At 37.7% G+C, this 13,562-nt stretch overlaps 1 protein-coding gene across 6 annotated transcripts in view; it reads left to right on the plus strand.

The window, feature by feature from the left end:
• The window catches only part of PUS10 (pseudouridine synthase 10), a 69,288-nt gene that overhangs the window by 41,344 nt on the left and 14,382 nt on the right, over positions 1-13,562 (plus strand). For all 6 annotated transcript variants that reach the window (XR_009566133.2, XR_009566134.2, XM_030877312.3 and 3 more), the window contains exons 7-14: positions 1,833-1,894; positions 2,191-2,236; positions 4,280-4,344; positions 5,860-5,945; positions 7,001-7,126; positions 11,927-11,983; positions 12,856-12,932; positions 13,026-13,081. Coding sequence is in view for 4 of the 6 variants with exons in the window: in XM_030877312.3 (XP_030733172.1) it covers positions 1,833-1,894; positions 2,191-2,236; positions 4,280-4,344; positions 5,860-5,945; positions 7,001-7,126; positions 11,927-11,983; positions 12,856-12,932; positions 13,026-13,081 (575 nt within the window). In the remaining 2 variants the exon portion in view is untranslated. The remainder of the gene's footprint in view (positions 1-1,832; positions 1,895-2,190; positions 2,237-4,279; positions 4,345-5,859; positions 5,946-7,000; positions 7,127-11,926; positions 11,984-12,855; positions 12,933-13,025; positions 13,082-13,562) is intronic.

The following is a 13,562-nucleotide window of genomic DNA, read 5'->3' on the forward strand; positions in this document are numbered from 1 at the left end:
AGCTCTAGACTATTTAATTTTGGTTATCTGTGGCTAGTTTTGTTTTCAAATATGCAGACAGACCCTATTCAACTACAGTGAGCATGGGCTCAACCTATCCCACCTTGTTGGTATCTCAGGTCCCTCTGTTTAATTTTAAGCAGACTGCCTTTGAAACCAGAACACTTACCATCTCCCCTATTCCAAGGCAGACCTTGCCTCAGCCTTTGAAATGGATTGAATTTTAGGGAAGAGTTCAATAGGTTTCCAGAGATGGAAACAGGACATATTCCCAGCTCCTCTTAAATTAGACTTTAATAGTATGGCCTCATTGCTTCATCATTTTGCATGAAGGAAATTCCCTGAATATCAGACACACCCCTATTCAAGTAAAGTCACAAAACCATCTTTCAAAGCTAAGTAATTAAAAAATTTTCCTCGTTCTGAATTACATAGCTCTGTTTCCCTCTGTTAGTAAGAGTAAGCTCTGTCCTTTAAACTGACTACTAACAGAATAGAGAATAAAACCACTTCACCGATAGTATGAAGAGGAAATGAGGTGATGAAAGTACTTTGGAAATTAGAGAAGTCATTGATGCAAAATATTTTAACCTCAAATTTCAGTTTGAAGCACAGATAATTTTACATGTTGAATCAGTGAGAACAGAAAATAAAAAACAAAAGATGCGGTAATGTTCTAATGGATTCAGGATGAATGAAGTTTTCTTGAGTAAAAAGAATGTGTTGCAATTTTAATTTTATTTTGTAGATTAGAGCAAAAATTTAGCTATTCACTATTGTGATTATAGAGTCGCTAATAGGCCTGCTGACGATCCAATGCAATCAGAAAATATAGAACACAATAAAAAAGGAAAAATTGTTATATGGTATGATATTTATATATTTTTCTCAGTGTGGAATTTTGTATAATCTCCATGGAGGTAAATGTATATAGAGTATGAACTTGTGCTTTTTTGTGTACAAGGATGTTCATTGTGGCATTTTTTAAAAACAGAAAAAACTTAACTACAACTTAAACGTCCAGCAGTCCCTAGAGTGGAAAAGATGTTCGTGATGCAATATTAATTGAATTAAGCAATTTTCCAAGTCTGTTTAATATACAAAGAAGTATATACATTTATGTTTATATTCATAAAAATGGCTAGAAGGAAACATGCCAAACTGTTACTGGTTCTACCTCAGTGGAATGGGATTGAAAACCCATCCTGTTTGCTTATTTTATAATTTATTATGATCACTTTTTTAATAAAACAAAAAATTAAGATCTTGCCTTTAAAAGTCAAATCCGTTAAGAAGTTTGAGCACTTAAAACAAGCCTCATACAGAGTTTTTAAGCATGTGCATAAAGTGCTATTTGCTTTGCTAATAATTCTAATCATAGTACTGACAGGAGTAATTCTTCATTTCTTTCAGTTATCCCTTTCCAATTCCCTGAATTCTCATTCATCTTCATACCTAATTGTACATTTATATATTTTTCTCAGTGTGGAATTTTGTATAATCTTATACAAAATTTATAAATGTAGAAAAAATATACTTGTACAAAAATGTATACATGTACAAAAAATCATACAAATTTATTTTAAAATTTGTTTTAAACTTGTTTTTTGTGGGATCACTGATGATTGAGTTTTAGAAGTTAAAAAAAAAAAAAAATGATTTCCTTTACAGCTGCCCTGTGAACAAGCTGATTTGAAAACAGTAGTATTTCCAGTTTTTCTTGTCACTCTTTTTCTGAGCCAGTCTTTGAGAGTTAATTTCTGTTTCCATTCATAAGTTGTTAGATGTTAGTTTCCTTTTGCTCATCTTTAAACTGTCTTTATAATTTTTAGAGCTTGTTTGAAGTGAGTGTGGTCTTTGCTCACCCAGAAACAGTTGAGGATTGCCACTTCCTGTAAGTTACAATGTAAACAACAATGCCAATTGTGCAACATTGTTAATATTTTTTGATTTTCATGAAAATAGTATTGCTCTTCTTTCTAATGAGCCTGTCAGAACTTGTCATGTCTTAGTAGGTTGTGAGCTGTCTGACATAAGGGTCTAGGCAAACCAATGCAGCTCATAGAGGGATTCATTTTGTCTGCTTCTGATATCCTGAATTTAGCAGCCATGTTGTATAAAATATATCTGAATTTTATCCTCCCCAAAATAAACTCATTAATCTTTTATATTACCTTGAATTTTACTTAGACGTGCGATATGCCCAGATTGTTTCAAGCCAGCCAAAAACAAACAGGTAAGGATTCCTGCTTCTTACTCTTTAGTGAGTTTTGTCTGAGCTGAATATTCAAATTAACAACAAAAAGGATATGCATTAGAAATGTTGGCAATCTATTATACTAAGAATCAGTCTTTAAATATTTCCATTTGCTACATTTATTTCCATTTTTTCAATTCTCAACACCTTTGCCTTTGGCTGGGAAGTCATAACACACAAATGTTCTCATGCTTGTGTCAGTGTCTGGATTGTTTCCCCAAGATTATGTCATCTGGGAAAATACCTGTTCAGTATCATCACCATTCCAAACTTTTGTCTAATATTTATTTTCTAGAAATCGGTGTTTTGAAAATATAATCCAAAGTAAATTATTTTATTTAGAACAGTCCTGAATTAATAGAGCCTATTTCAGGCTACATTTGCCAAAAGGTATTTTATTTAAACTCTCCTTTACTGTCTGATGTGAGCTGGTCTTCATGTTAATGAGAAAAATTAGTTAGCATGTACTTTTAGTTTCTATTATGCCAGGATAGAATAGCATGGCATGATATTGGCAAGCTTTCACACCCCAGTTACTTAGCTGGTTTTGTGTAGACTCAGGCATTCCTAGTTTTACCGACGTCCATTTTGCTGTTGTGGTTGTTAAAAAGAATATAAGTTTATTGCCAAAGATACATCTTTTGGTCTTTCCTCTTGCCTGGGGTGGGAGGGGAGGGTTGGGGAGTTTGTAACATTTGCCAAATACCCTGTGTGGAAATAATCAGAAATGCAGGAAGCCTAAAACACTTCTTGCCTCCCTTTCTCACATCATGGTATACCTAGAACATTACCATGTTTGGCCAGCACCCTGAGGTTAACAGATGAAGTTGCTCTAAGTTGTAAGCAATAGGCCTGGGGGTACTCATTGTTCCAGGCCCTGCCCCTCAGCCCTGGTGAACTAGAGGGATCTGGGCACAACTGTAGCCCAGTGGTATGCTTTGCCATACCAATTGGGAAGCTCTGCCCAAATGAGCTGTAAGCCATATTTATATTAAAGATCTAGTTTTATTTTTTGTTATCTTTGAGGAAGTATATAAGTACCAGCATCAAATAATAGAGTAAGGAAGTTTTTGTCAAACGATCATGGACACCACGCCATTTGGCCAGTAGGTGTTGTATAGTCTTAAATGTAGTTTTCCTGCCTTATGGCTGGGAATAATTTGAATGACCTTTTGAGATTCTTTCAGGCCTAAGATTTCATATCTTAACAAGCAGGCACTTAATTTTTAATTCTAACCCTAGGACACCTTAGGGTTCCCCAGAATATGGTTTAGAAAATCAGTTTTTTGATGATAAACTGTTTAGATACCTACATTATTCTTCTTTTCAGTCAAGTATAATTTCTCATAACAGAAGAAATAATTGTGATTTATCATAGTGACCACAAATATATGCACTAATTAGTTCTAGTATGTCTACCATGAGGTTTGGCTTTTCTTATTTTAAAAAACCCAGAGTGGGACATTTGTAGATGCCCTTTAATTCAGTATAGTGGATTAATTTACTTTCTCAGAGGTTGGTGAGTGATATTGAATTGCTAGATGCCAAGTCAGGCTGGTTGGCTCTGTTTTACCCCTTACCCTGGCAGCCAACTCCTAAACTATATACCGTAGCCCCTGAGGGATGTAGGGAAGAAAAGATAGATGGGTCAGTCTAAATTTCTTTTGAGGTCTAGGAAAAAATATTCAAAGCACATTTCCTGCAATGTCATCATTTTTGTATTTGAAGAATACCACATTTTGAGGGGAATGGGAGAGTGCAGTGAAGAAGACATTCTGCTAGATCCACTTGGTATTATAGACATAGACTAGATTGAAGAGAAGGGTTATAGGGTCTACCAATCACAGAACTGACAGTATGAACACTTGTGCTTCATTTATTTTCTTGAAGTTATTAAGTATTTCTCCCTTTTAAGTATGGTTTAAAATGATATAATTTCTCCAACCATGTTCTTTGTTTCAACTCTGATGTTTTCTTATATGGGTGATAAAATGTCTTTTCTTTTCATTTTACCCTATATAGTCAGTATTCACTAGAATGGCAGTTATGAAAGCTTTGAATAAGATTAAAGAAGAGGATTTCCGCAAGTAAGTAGAATTATAGTAACAAGAAATAATCATGGAATTTTAGAATAAAGGGAATGTTAGAAATAATCTGGATTATCTCTAAAACAAGACTGGATATATTTTAGGGAACAGGATTGTGTCTTAATCTTTATTATATCCCCAATCCCTGGCTCAGTATCTGGCATGTAGTGGTGTTCAGTAAATGTCAAATTAATATTTGAATTTATGAATCATGTCCAACTTCTTTATCTTTTAGAGGAGGATATTGAGGTCCAAAGAGGGAGTTGACTTGCCTAAGATTTCAACTGGGCAATAGAGAGTGGACATAGAGCCAGGTTTCCTGATTCTCCAGCCTACTACTGGCCCCATTACATCCCTTGTCCTGGATTTCCTGTTATTGTACATCTCCAGAAGAGGGAGAAAAGGGCTCCTGAGTTTCCTTTCTTGTTAAAATATACTGAACTACAGTAAATCTTAGATTTAATTCTCAGTGTGTTCATTTTATTTAATAAAATATTATCATAGTTATCCTTCCAGAAGAAGTTATGACGAAGGTTTCATATATTTTTCTGACTAAACATGAGTCTCAGAATGGAAATATTTTTATTAAAAAAAATTTTTTTTTTTGGCCACGCTGCATGGCTTGTGGGATCTTAGTTCCCCGAACAGGGATTGAACCTGTGCCCCTTGCAGTTGAAGCACAGAGTCCTAACCACTGGACTGCCAGGGAATTCCCTATTAAACTTTAGGAAGTAAAGACAGTTACTCTCTACAAGCAATAGTTCCTGAGTTTCTAAGTGCTTTCTTTGTTAAGACATCTTGGGAAACGGAATGAAAACTTTAAGACAAGCATTTTGGATTAAGTCCACACCTAGTCATTTACAGGTAGATTCCATTCCATGGCTTTGGAATTTCTCAGATGGTGGACAGAGAATAAAGCCATGCATTGCTCTTTCTGGTCTGTCCTCAGCTGGATTGAAGTTTCTTAGCTAAAGGACAGAGTCTGCCATATTCCACTTTTTCTGGCTCTGTGGTCTGATTCCCAAGGTCATAGTTGAAATGAAGAGGAAAAAGAGAGAAAAATGTTGGGAGTACCCTCGCCATAGGTGGGACATGCTCATGTGGCCAGTCTCTGACTGCACACCAGCTTTACCCAAATGACTGAGGACCTTGTCAGCCAGCAGCAAGTGTTCATGGATAGCAAAATAACCTGGAGAGGTTGCCACTACATATAGATGCATTTTTTTCCCCAAATCTCCAGGTTGATTTTGGAAACTGTCATTTGGGAACATGAGGCCTCCTGAGCATGAATGTTATTAGCGAGCCCTTATTTACTTAGTGCCACTCTCATGTATTAAAAGTGGTACTCCAGAGGCCTAAGAGACACTTATGGTTCCAAAACTTAAAATTAGGGAGAGGCTTAGTCCTTGAGAGACTCAGGCTCTGTGTAACTCAGACAGTGTTGATTCATCTTAGTTATGTGTTTCAATATCATGTCTGGAAAATAGTAGCTGTAAAATTTATTTTGTTTTGCAGGCAGTTTCCTTGTCCTCCAAACTCACCAAAGGCTGTATGCAGTGTTGTTGAAATTGAATGTGCTCATGGTGCTGTTTTTGTGGCTGGTAAAATATTCAGTCCAGGATATACTTACATTGTCAATTTTCTCTGCTTTCTGAAAAACTCAACTAACTCCTCCTCTGTTTCCTTCTTACTGTTGTTATTAATTTCTGATTAGTTAACTCTTTTGAGAACTAGAGCTGATAACCAAGTTTATTGTAGGTTCTGTAGGCATTCTTAAGGGTCACTCAGGAGATTTGTTATTTAAAATGCCATGTTGAAGGGAAATGATACTTCCCAGGTTTAATAGTTTTCATCAGAGATGGCCAGGTAAAAATATGGGTACACGTACAGACCTCAGACTGGTCAGGAGAAGGGAGAGGATGTTTTATAACATGAAATCAATCCTGAAAAAAGTTATTTTATTATCTGCAAAATGACTAAACATTTGGCTTCTGCCTGGAAAAAGAAATTGTTGCATTGACTTTCCCAAGAGGTAAATCGGGTAGACAGTTTTTGTTTTGAAAGCTACAGCTGTTTCATAGTAATAGCTGAAATGAAATTGCTCTTTAGTCTTGAGTATAATACCCTGCCCTGGCGTAATAAAAGCTACCTGCCTTGGAGTAGCTTTTTTCATAAAACAGTGAGTCATATTCTGTTAGGGTTTTTTTTTTTGCTTACAAAAACTTCAAAATTTCCTGTATTTGAATTCTTTGGAATACATTATCACCAATGACTATTACACTGAGAGTGTTATTAACCAGGCATAAAAACAGTAGTTGCTCTTTTTTTAAGTGATTCATAGTGTGTTCCATAATATTGTAACTTGTTCAGTCAGCCAAAAAGATTAATAAGTATATTGAGCATTCCTTTAGAACTCATTTGATGATTCATACCGTGTCTTTAGCCATCTCTTCTATTGCTACCTTAAATTTTTTCATTTAATTATGTGTATGTGTTGACTCTCCAAATTAGATTGTAAGTTAGTTGAAGGCTAAACCTTGTTTTATATCATAGCACCTAGGATACTGGCACTCAATAAATAGCTGTTGCTTTCCTTTTTATCCTGTTGTGTTAAGCACACCATTCCATCCAGGTGACCTTTATATTTCTTTGGCAGGGAGATATAATAAATACTCCAGGAATCTACCACAAACTCCTTGGATAATTGACGGAGAAAGGAAGCTGGACTCTTCAGTGGAAGAATTAATTTCAGACCATCTTTTGACAGTGTTCAAAGCAGAGAGTAAGTGTTATAATATCCATATTTTAGTTACATTGTCATTCATGAATAGACTTCTTGAAGGTGGCAGGAAAGATTTCTATATTTTGTAAACCACCACCAAGTCTGGGCCCCTTGGCTGGCAGCTTCCTGTGAACAGGGACCGCTGTGTCCTGAGCTCCTCTGCCCTGGGCTGGATTTGAGCCAAGGTGCCCTAGGATTTCTCTCCTCTCTCAAGATTACGCTTTTTCCTGGGCAAATTCAAAACAATTGAAACTACTTTAAATGAATGCACTTAAGCTCTGACCTTGGGACACCTTGAGCCTCTGCCTCTTTTTGGGAATATGAGGTAATTAAAATACAGCTTCCACATCAAGTGCTGTTCAAGAATAATCACTGGCAAATGCCCAGCTTCCATCTTAACGGCTAAAGTGGCCTAGAATAAAGTTCAGGCCTAGAGAAAATAGATCAATAGCTACCATTTTACAAAGACTTAATAGTAGTTGTGTTGTTTTAATTTCCTAAGTATTAATGAGCCCAGGTTTGTGGGGTGAGTCAGATCCTGTCAGGCATATGCTTTCTTTGCTCAATAGGGCTATCAGGTCAAAGGAGTAAAAAACCTTGTGATTTCACCTAGGATTAGACTAGAGGAAAGGGACTAAGATTTCAATCACAAGAAACCATGTTGTACATCAGGAGAAACTGTAGACAATGAGTAAGTATATCATACTCTTTGGAGTGGGTCTCCTAGCATAATTAGAACACCTTTTAAAAAAATATTTATTTATTTATTTGGTTATGCCGGGTCTTAGTTGCGGCAGGCAGGCTCCTTAGTTGCAGCATGTGGGCTCCTTAGTTGCGTCAGGCAGTCTCCTTAGTTGTGGCATGTGAACTATTAGTTGCGGCAGGCATATGGGATCTAATTCCCTGACCAGGTATTGAACCCGAGGCCCTGCATTGGGAGCATGGAGTCTTATCCACTGCTCCACCAGGGAAGTCCCAGAACACCTTTTTTGAAGGACCAGATAGACCAAGACATCCATCTTTTTCTCTCACAAACCTTAAGACAAGCCTGCTTTAGGAATGGCGAGCAGGTGACCAAAATGAGACATGGCTATCCCTTCCAGCTCTCTGCTTGTTAAGAGGAAAGAGAAGCACTTCAAAAACCATATCCCTCTTATAATTTGTTGCCTATCAGGTAGGTGGGCCCTTTTAAAAAGGGCCTTTAAGAATTGTTTACTGAATGGAGAAGAAAGTAACCTAGCAACGTAATATTTTTCAAAATCTTAGCTGTAAAGGGCTATTGCCACGAGCTTTTACCTACTTGATTTAATATTTACACGCTGATTATCTCCTAAGACTTACCCAAGTTACGAAGAAGTGAAAATAAAGCGTTAGCATGAAAAGTGTCCTTCAAACTCTTTTGGGGGGGCTACCTTATTCCCTTTCTGTAAGAAAATTCAAGATTTTGTTCTGATTATTTGGGTCCCAAGGAAGCCTCCATTACCAAGAGGGCTGTTGGGGGGCTCTAAAATAGCTATATGTTTCCCCCTTGAAATCTTTCATGAAGGTGATTTGTTGTCATTTTCCATTTGAGGAGGGAAAAAAAATTTCTCCAAACTGAAAATAAAGCAAACTGTGTGTTTAGCATCTGTAATTGTGTGCTGAGGAAATTTATTAAGAGCCGCTTGAGAAAAAGCAGACCTCTGGGCCTCTGTGCTAACTGGCTCCTTGTCGTGAAATAAAACCGTGTTGTTTGAAATGCCTGATTAATAGCATCGATTTGCTAAACTTGTGCTTCTCAGATACATTACTCGTTACTTCTGTGATTCACATCTGACAACTCTGGGAAAATGGTTCTGACTGTTGTACCTCTGTGCTTTACAGCTCTATGAAAATAAACCAGTATTGCATGAAGCAGCCTAGCTACTTCTATAAAGCAGAAGTAACTAGTACTCCTTCCCCTCAGTGGGAGATACAAACTTGTTTCTCAGCCACTTCAGACTGACACATCATATTCTCTACTTGCCAGTTCTCTAGTTAATAAGTAAAACTTTGACACACTCTCAAAATCAATATGTCTAAGAAATGTTTTCCTAATACATTTATTACTTCACTTATGGAATAAATATTTGTCATGTCAGTTCCCTGCTGAAAACTGGTCAGTGACTAGCTACAGGGTAAAGTCCAAACTATATAACTTGATATTCTGAGACCGTCATCATCTGGCCTCTGCCCATCCTTCAGTCCCATTGTCTATCTGCCCCCAGGTATGAGAGCCACTACAGACTATTGAACCCCTTACAGTTCCTGATCATTCTTGCCCTTGGTTTTGTCCTTGTTGTTTGTTTGTTTGTATGTTTGAAATATCTGTTCCATTGAGCAGAAGTCTGTAGAGCTCACAGGATTAGGGGGATAAGGCAAGGCGTAATGTGAGTTTAGAAAAATCAACTAAATTTTAAGCATATATTTCCTCATACTTAAGGCAGTGACTCCTTTTCCTTTTTTTGTCATTTATTATTCATAATTGCAAATTATTTTTTAAAGTTTGCCCCCTGAAGTATTTCTCAATGTAGGGTCCAAATTTGCAACATTTTTCTAAAAGATATAATAAATACCCCTTCTCCCTTAATCTGGATTTAATGTTTCTTTGGACTTCTCAAGAGCCTAGTTTTCTGTACTTTTTTCTTATTGATGGGCTGGAATTTGTGGGAAGTTTTATGGGCTAATTTATGAATTTGAGATTTCTGGTCTGATTGAGTAGTCACTAGTAGATCTACCTCTTTGTGTCCTGTTCATTCCCTCCACTCCTATCAGTCACAGGTTATGGCTTAGTCACTGTAGGGCCCTGGTTCCCCAGTATTATGCCTGGATTAGAGATGGAGGTGGGCAGGTATAAGACAAACTACAGCCCCCCACCCCCACCCCAGGGAGTATCTTTCAGCTTCCCAGATGCCATTTTGAACTCTCCATGTAGCTGTCCATCCCTAGTTAGCACTACTCTTGAGTCTGTTGACTCTGACTAGAAGCTGCTGATGTTGCTATAGGTTTATTAGCTGCTTGACAATGGAGTATAGACATGGAATGGAGGGTTCTTTGGGACTTAATGGTCCGCAGAATCCTACTACCTGCCTGGTGTAGATTCTTCCCCTGGAGAAGAGCCTGACATTGTGCCCCTCATGGCTGCCCTCTTGGCTAGTCCCCAGGTGTTAACACTGCACAAGTTACCCAGACCTCTGAGCAGCTTGAATTCTAGGCCGACCTTAGATACCTAGGCCTTACCTAACCAGTCCTGGGTTGGTCCTTTCTGGGAGACCCACAGTTTTGGGCCATGTGGGGCAGAGAAGAGCCCACTTCACCTTGGCAGTGGGTGACAGGCAACAGCTTGGAGCCCATGGTTCCAACAAGCGTTGGCCTTGACTTGCTAAAGGGATGTCTTAAAGGTGAAGGAAGGGTGAAATCTTACTTTCTTCACAGCTAAACATCCTAGAAAGGAGAGCTGATCTTCAGTGTAGTTTTTATAGCACTTTTCAAGCCTTTTAGCCTTCCTTTTTCTAAAATCTACATGGGACCTTTGCATATTAAACCTTTCCTAGGAGAAAAATGTCTGTCAAAATGGTACAGACCCTCCTTCCCTTCTACCTTTCCTGTCTGTCCTTCCCAGCAATCTTGTCCTTCCTCATCTTGTGCTCTCCAAAGTGGCTGAACTATGGATTGACCAGGGTTTCCAAAACATCCTAGTCTTTCCCAATCCCTGGTACAAGAGGACTGATTGGTCTTGCTTGTCCCAGTTGGCACGAGTCTGAGCTCTTCCAGCTGTCTTTGTGGTGGTGCAGTGTAGACAGTGATTAAGAGACTCTGGAGCCAGACTGCCAGGCTGGTTCAAATCCTGACCCTACCAATTACCAGTGATGTGATCCTAGGCACGTTACTTATGCTGTCTCTGTCTCACCTTCCTTATAAGTAAAATGGGGATAATGATAGTATCTACCTCATAGTGTTAACATATATGAAGTACTTAGAATAATGCCTGCTCGTGGTAATCTTTCCTGTGGTGAAATCATCAGTTATTTCTGTATCTAAGAAAGTTGTCATGGAACCACTTCCCCTGCCCACCCACACTGTATTGACCACTTTCCCATTCCAATATTTGCAGCTTTTAGTCTGTGATGATCCATCTATCTTAAAATGTATACTAGTTATATTGTGGTTCCAGCTTAGGTTTGCTTACATAATGAATTTCCTTTTAGAATCAAACCTTTTTTTCCCCCCTCCTCTTCCTTTCATAGAGTTTAATTCTCAAATAATGTTTTTATTTTGTTTTCTTTTGTTTTAAGGAAAAGACGAAAGATAGATTTTTCACCATAAGTTTGTAGCCAGGGTGGTAGTGGGGCCTTCCTCCAAACAGTGCTCTGCCTTTGGCTTTCCCATGGGATGGTGGGCTGGGATGATAAGTAAGGTCTGGCTTTGACATTAGAAACATCTAGCTCTGCCATTTAATCATGTTCCCTTGGGGAAAGTACTTAACCTTTTAGAAGCTTGGTGTTCTTTTATTTAATACCTACCTCATAAGGTTATAATAAGGATTGAATGAAATAATGTATGCAGAATTTTAGCTCAGTACCTGGTATGTAATAAGTGCTCAAGTGCTTATTATCATTGCTATTTTTAGTAGAGATTGGGATTAGAGGTGTGATGATGACTATTCCTTGGGATTCTCTTGTAGATTGTTTAAGACAAATTGGGTTTCTACCAAAGGATGGGAATGAAAGTCTTAGCACTGTTATGTCTCTGATTTTTTTTTTCTTTATCTGCTTTCCAAAGGCTTTAATTTTTCATCCTCTGGGAGAGAAGATGTAGATGTGAGAACATTAGGAAATGGTAAGATTGTGACAATATCACTTGACTGGAACTAACTTTCAGATTATCACCCTTTTCAGACAGCAGCTTTTTTGTAGTCACTTAGTCATAATCAAAGTTGGCAGAGTCCAGAGCTTCTCCATGTGAGGAAGCCTTGTGGATTATGGAGCTACCCTTGTAAATTATATGACTATGTTTTAACAGGGATCATTTCTTCAGAGGCCATCTTTATTGAATACCTGTAGGTTATAAGGGACTTCTATGTGCATTAACAAAGAGGTGCCTGATTTTTTCCAAAACTTTGATAATTAATTGTTCCTTTTAATAACATTTCAGTACCAGTACAATTTTCAAAATGCACCTCATTTAAATTGCAAAATGTCTTCATTTTAAAAGTGCTTCTGCTCTCTTAGCCTTCATTTCTCTCATTTTACATTGTTGCATTACAAGAAGGATGATGAGAGTAATCCTGAGGTATTCGAGATTTATAGTCCCTTCTTCTCATGGAATCTCAGCTTTTCATTTCACTAGGCTAGGAGAATGTATTTCAATTTGGTATACCTGGGCATTGCTGCATGTGACAACATTACGTTAGTGTAACCAAGTCAATTAGTGGCTGTTTGGATTTGATTTTGTAATTAACACAGGCTTGTTCATGGACTTTTGGGAAAGCAGTCGTTTTTACATATTGCCTGTCCTGGGGTTTAGCAGCCCCCAAACAGCCCCTTGATTCTTTTCACACATTCTTCTCTCCCCCAGATGTAGTCATGTCACTAAACTTTCAGTCCTCTAGAGCTCAACTCGTTTTTTCACACCTCCTAACCCTCTTGCATTAGCCCAAATGTTAACTCCATCAACACGTTTCTGTTTCATGACGGGGTGTGTGCTGCCAGGAAGGCCCTTTGCAATTGAGCTGGTGAATCCTCATAGAGTACATTTCACTTCACAAGAAATTAAGGAACTTCAGCAGGTAAACCACTTCATGACATGGAAATTGTCATGTTTATGCAACTCTGTAACTGATCTAGAGTTGCTAATTGTTTTTCTTTCTCTAATACTACAGAAAATTAATAATTCGTCTAACAAAATCCAAGTCCGTGACTTGCAGCTTGTCACAAGGTAAGGGTAGGATCACTGGAGATGTTTTCAAGAGGGGAGTTTTGGTTGTAGATCATTTATCTGATAAGGGATTTGTATCCAGAATATGTAAAGAACTCCTACAACTCAATAATAAGAAAATAACTCAATTAAAAATGGAGAGATGATTAAGTGAACATTTCTCCAAAAAGGATACACAAAATAACCAGTGAATACATGAAAAAATGCTCAACATCATTAGTCATTAGAGAAATGCAAATCAAAACCACAGTGAGATCCCACTTCACAAAAAGACAGAAAATAACAAGTGTTGGCAAGGATATGGAGAAATTGGATCCCTCATACATTGCTGTGGGATTATAAGTGGTGCCACTTTGCAAAACAGTTTAGCAGTTTCTCAAAAAGTTAAATATAGAGTAACCATATGGCCCAGCAGTTCCACTTCTAGATATATACCCATGAGAAATGGAAATGTACATCCACACAGAGACTTCTGCATGAA

Source organism: Globicephala melas, chromosome 12, assembly GCF_963455315.2.
Source record: "Globicephala melas chromosome 12, mGloMel1.2, whole genome shotgun sequence".
Classification (NCBI taxonomy): Eukaryota; Metazoa; Chordata; class Mammalia; order Artiodactyla; family Delphinidae; genus Globicephala; species Globicephala melas.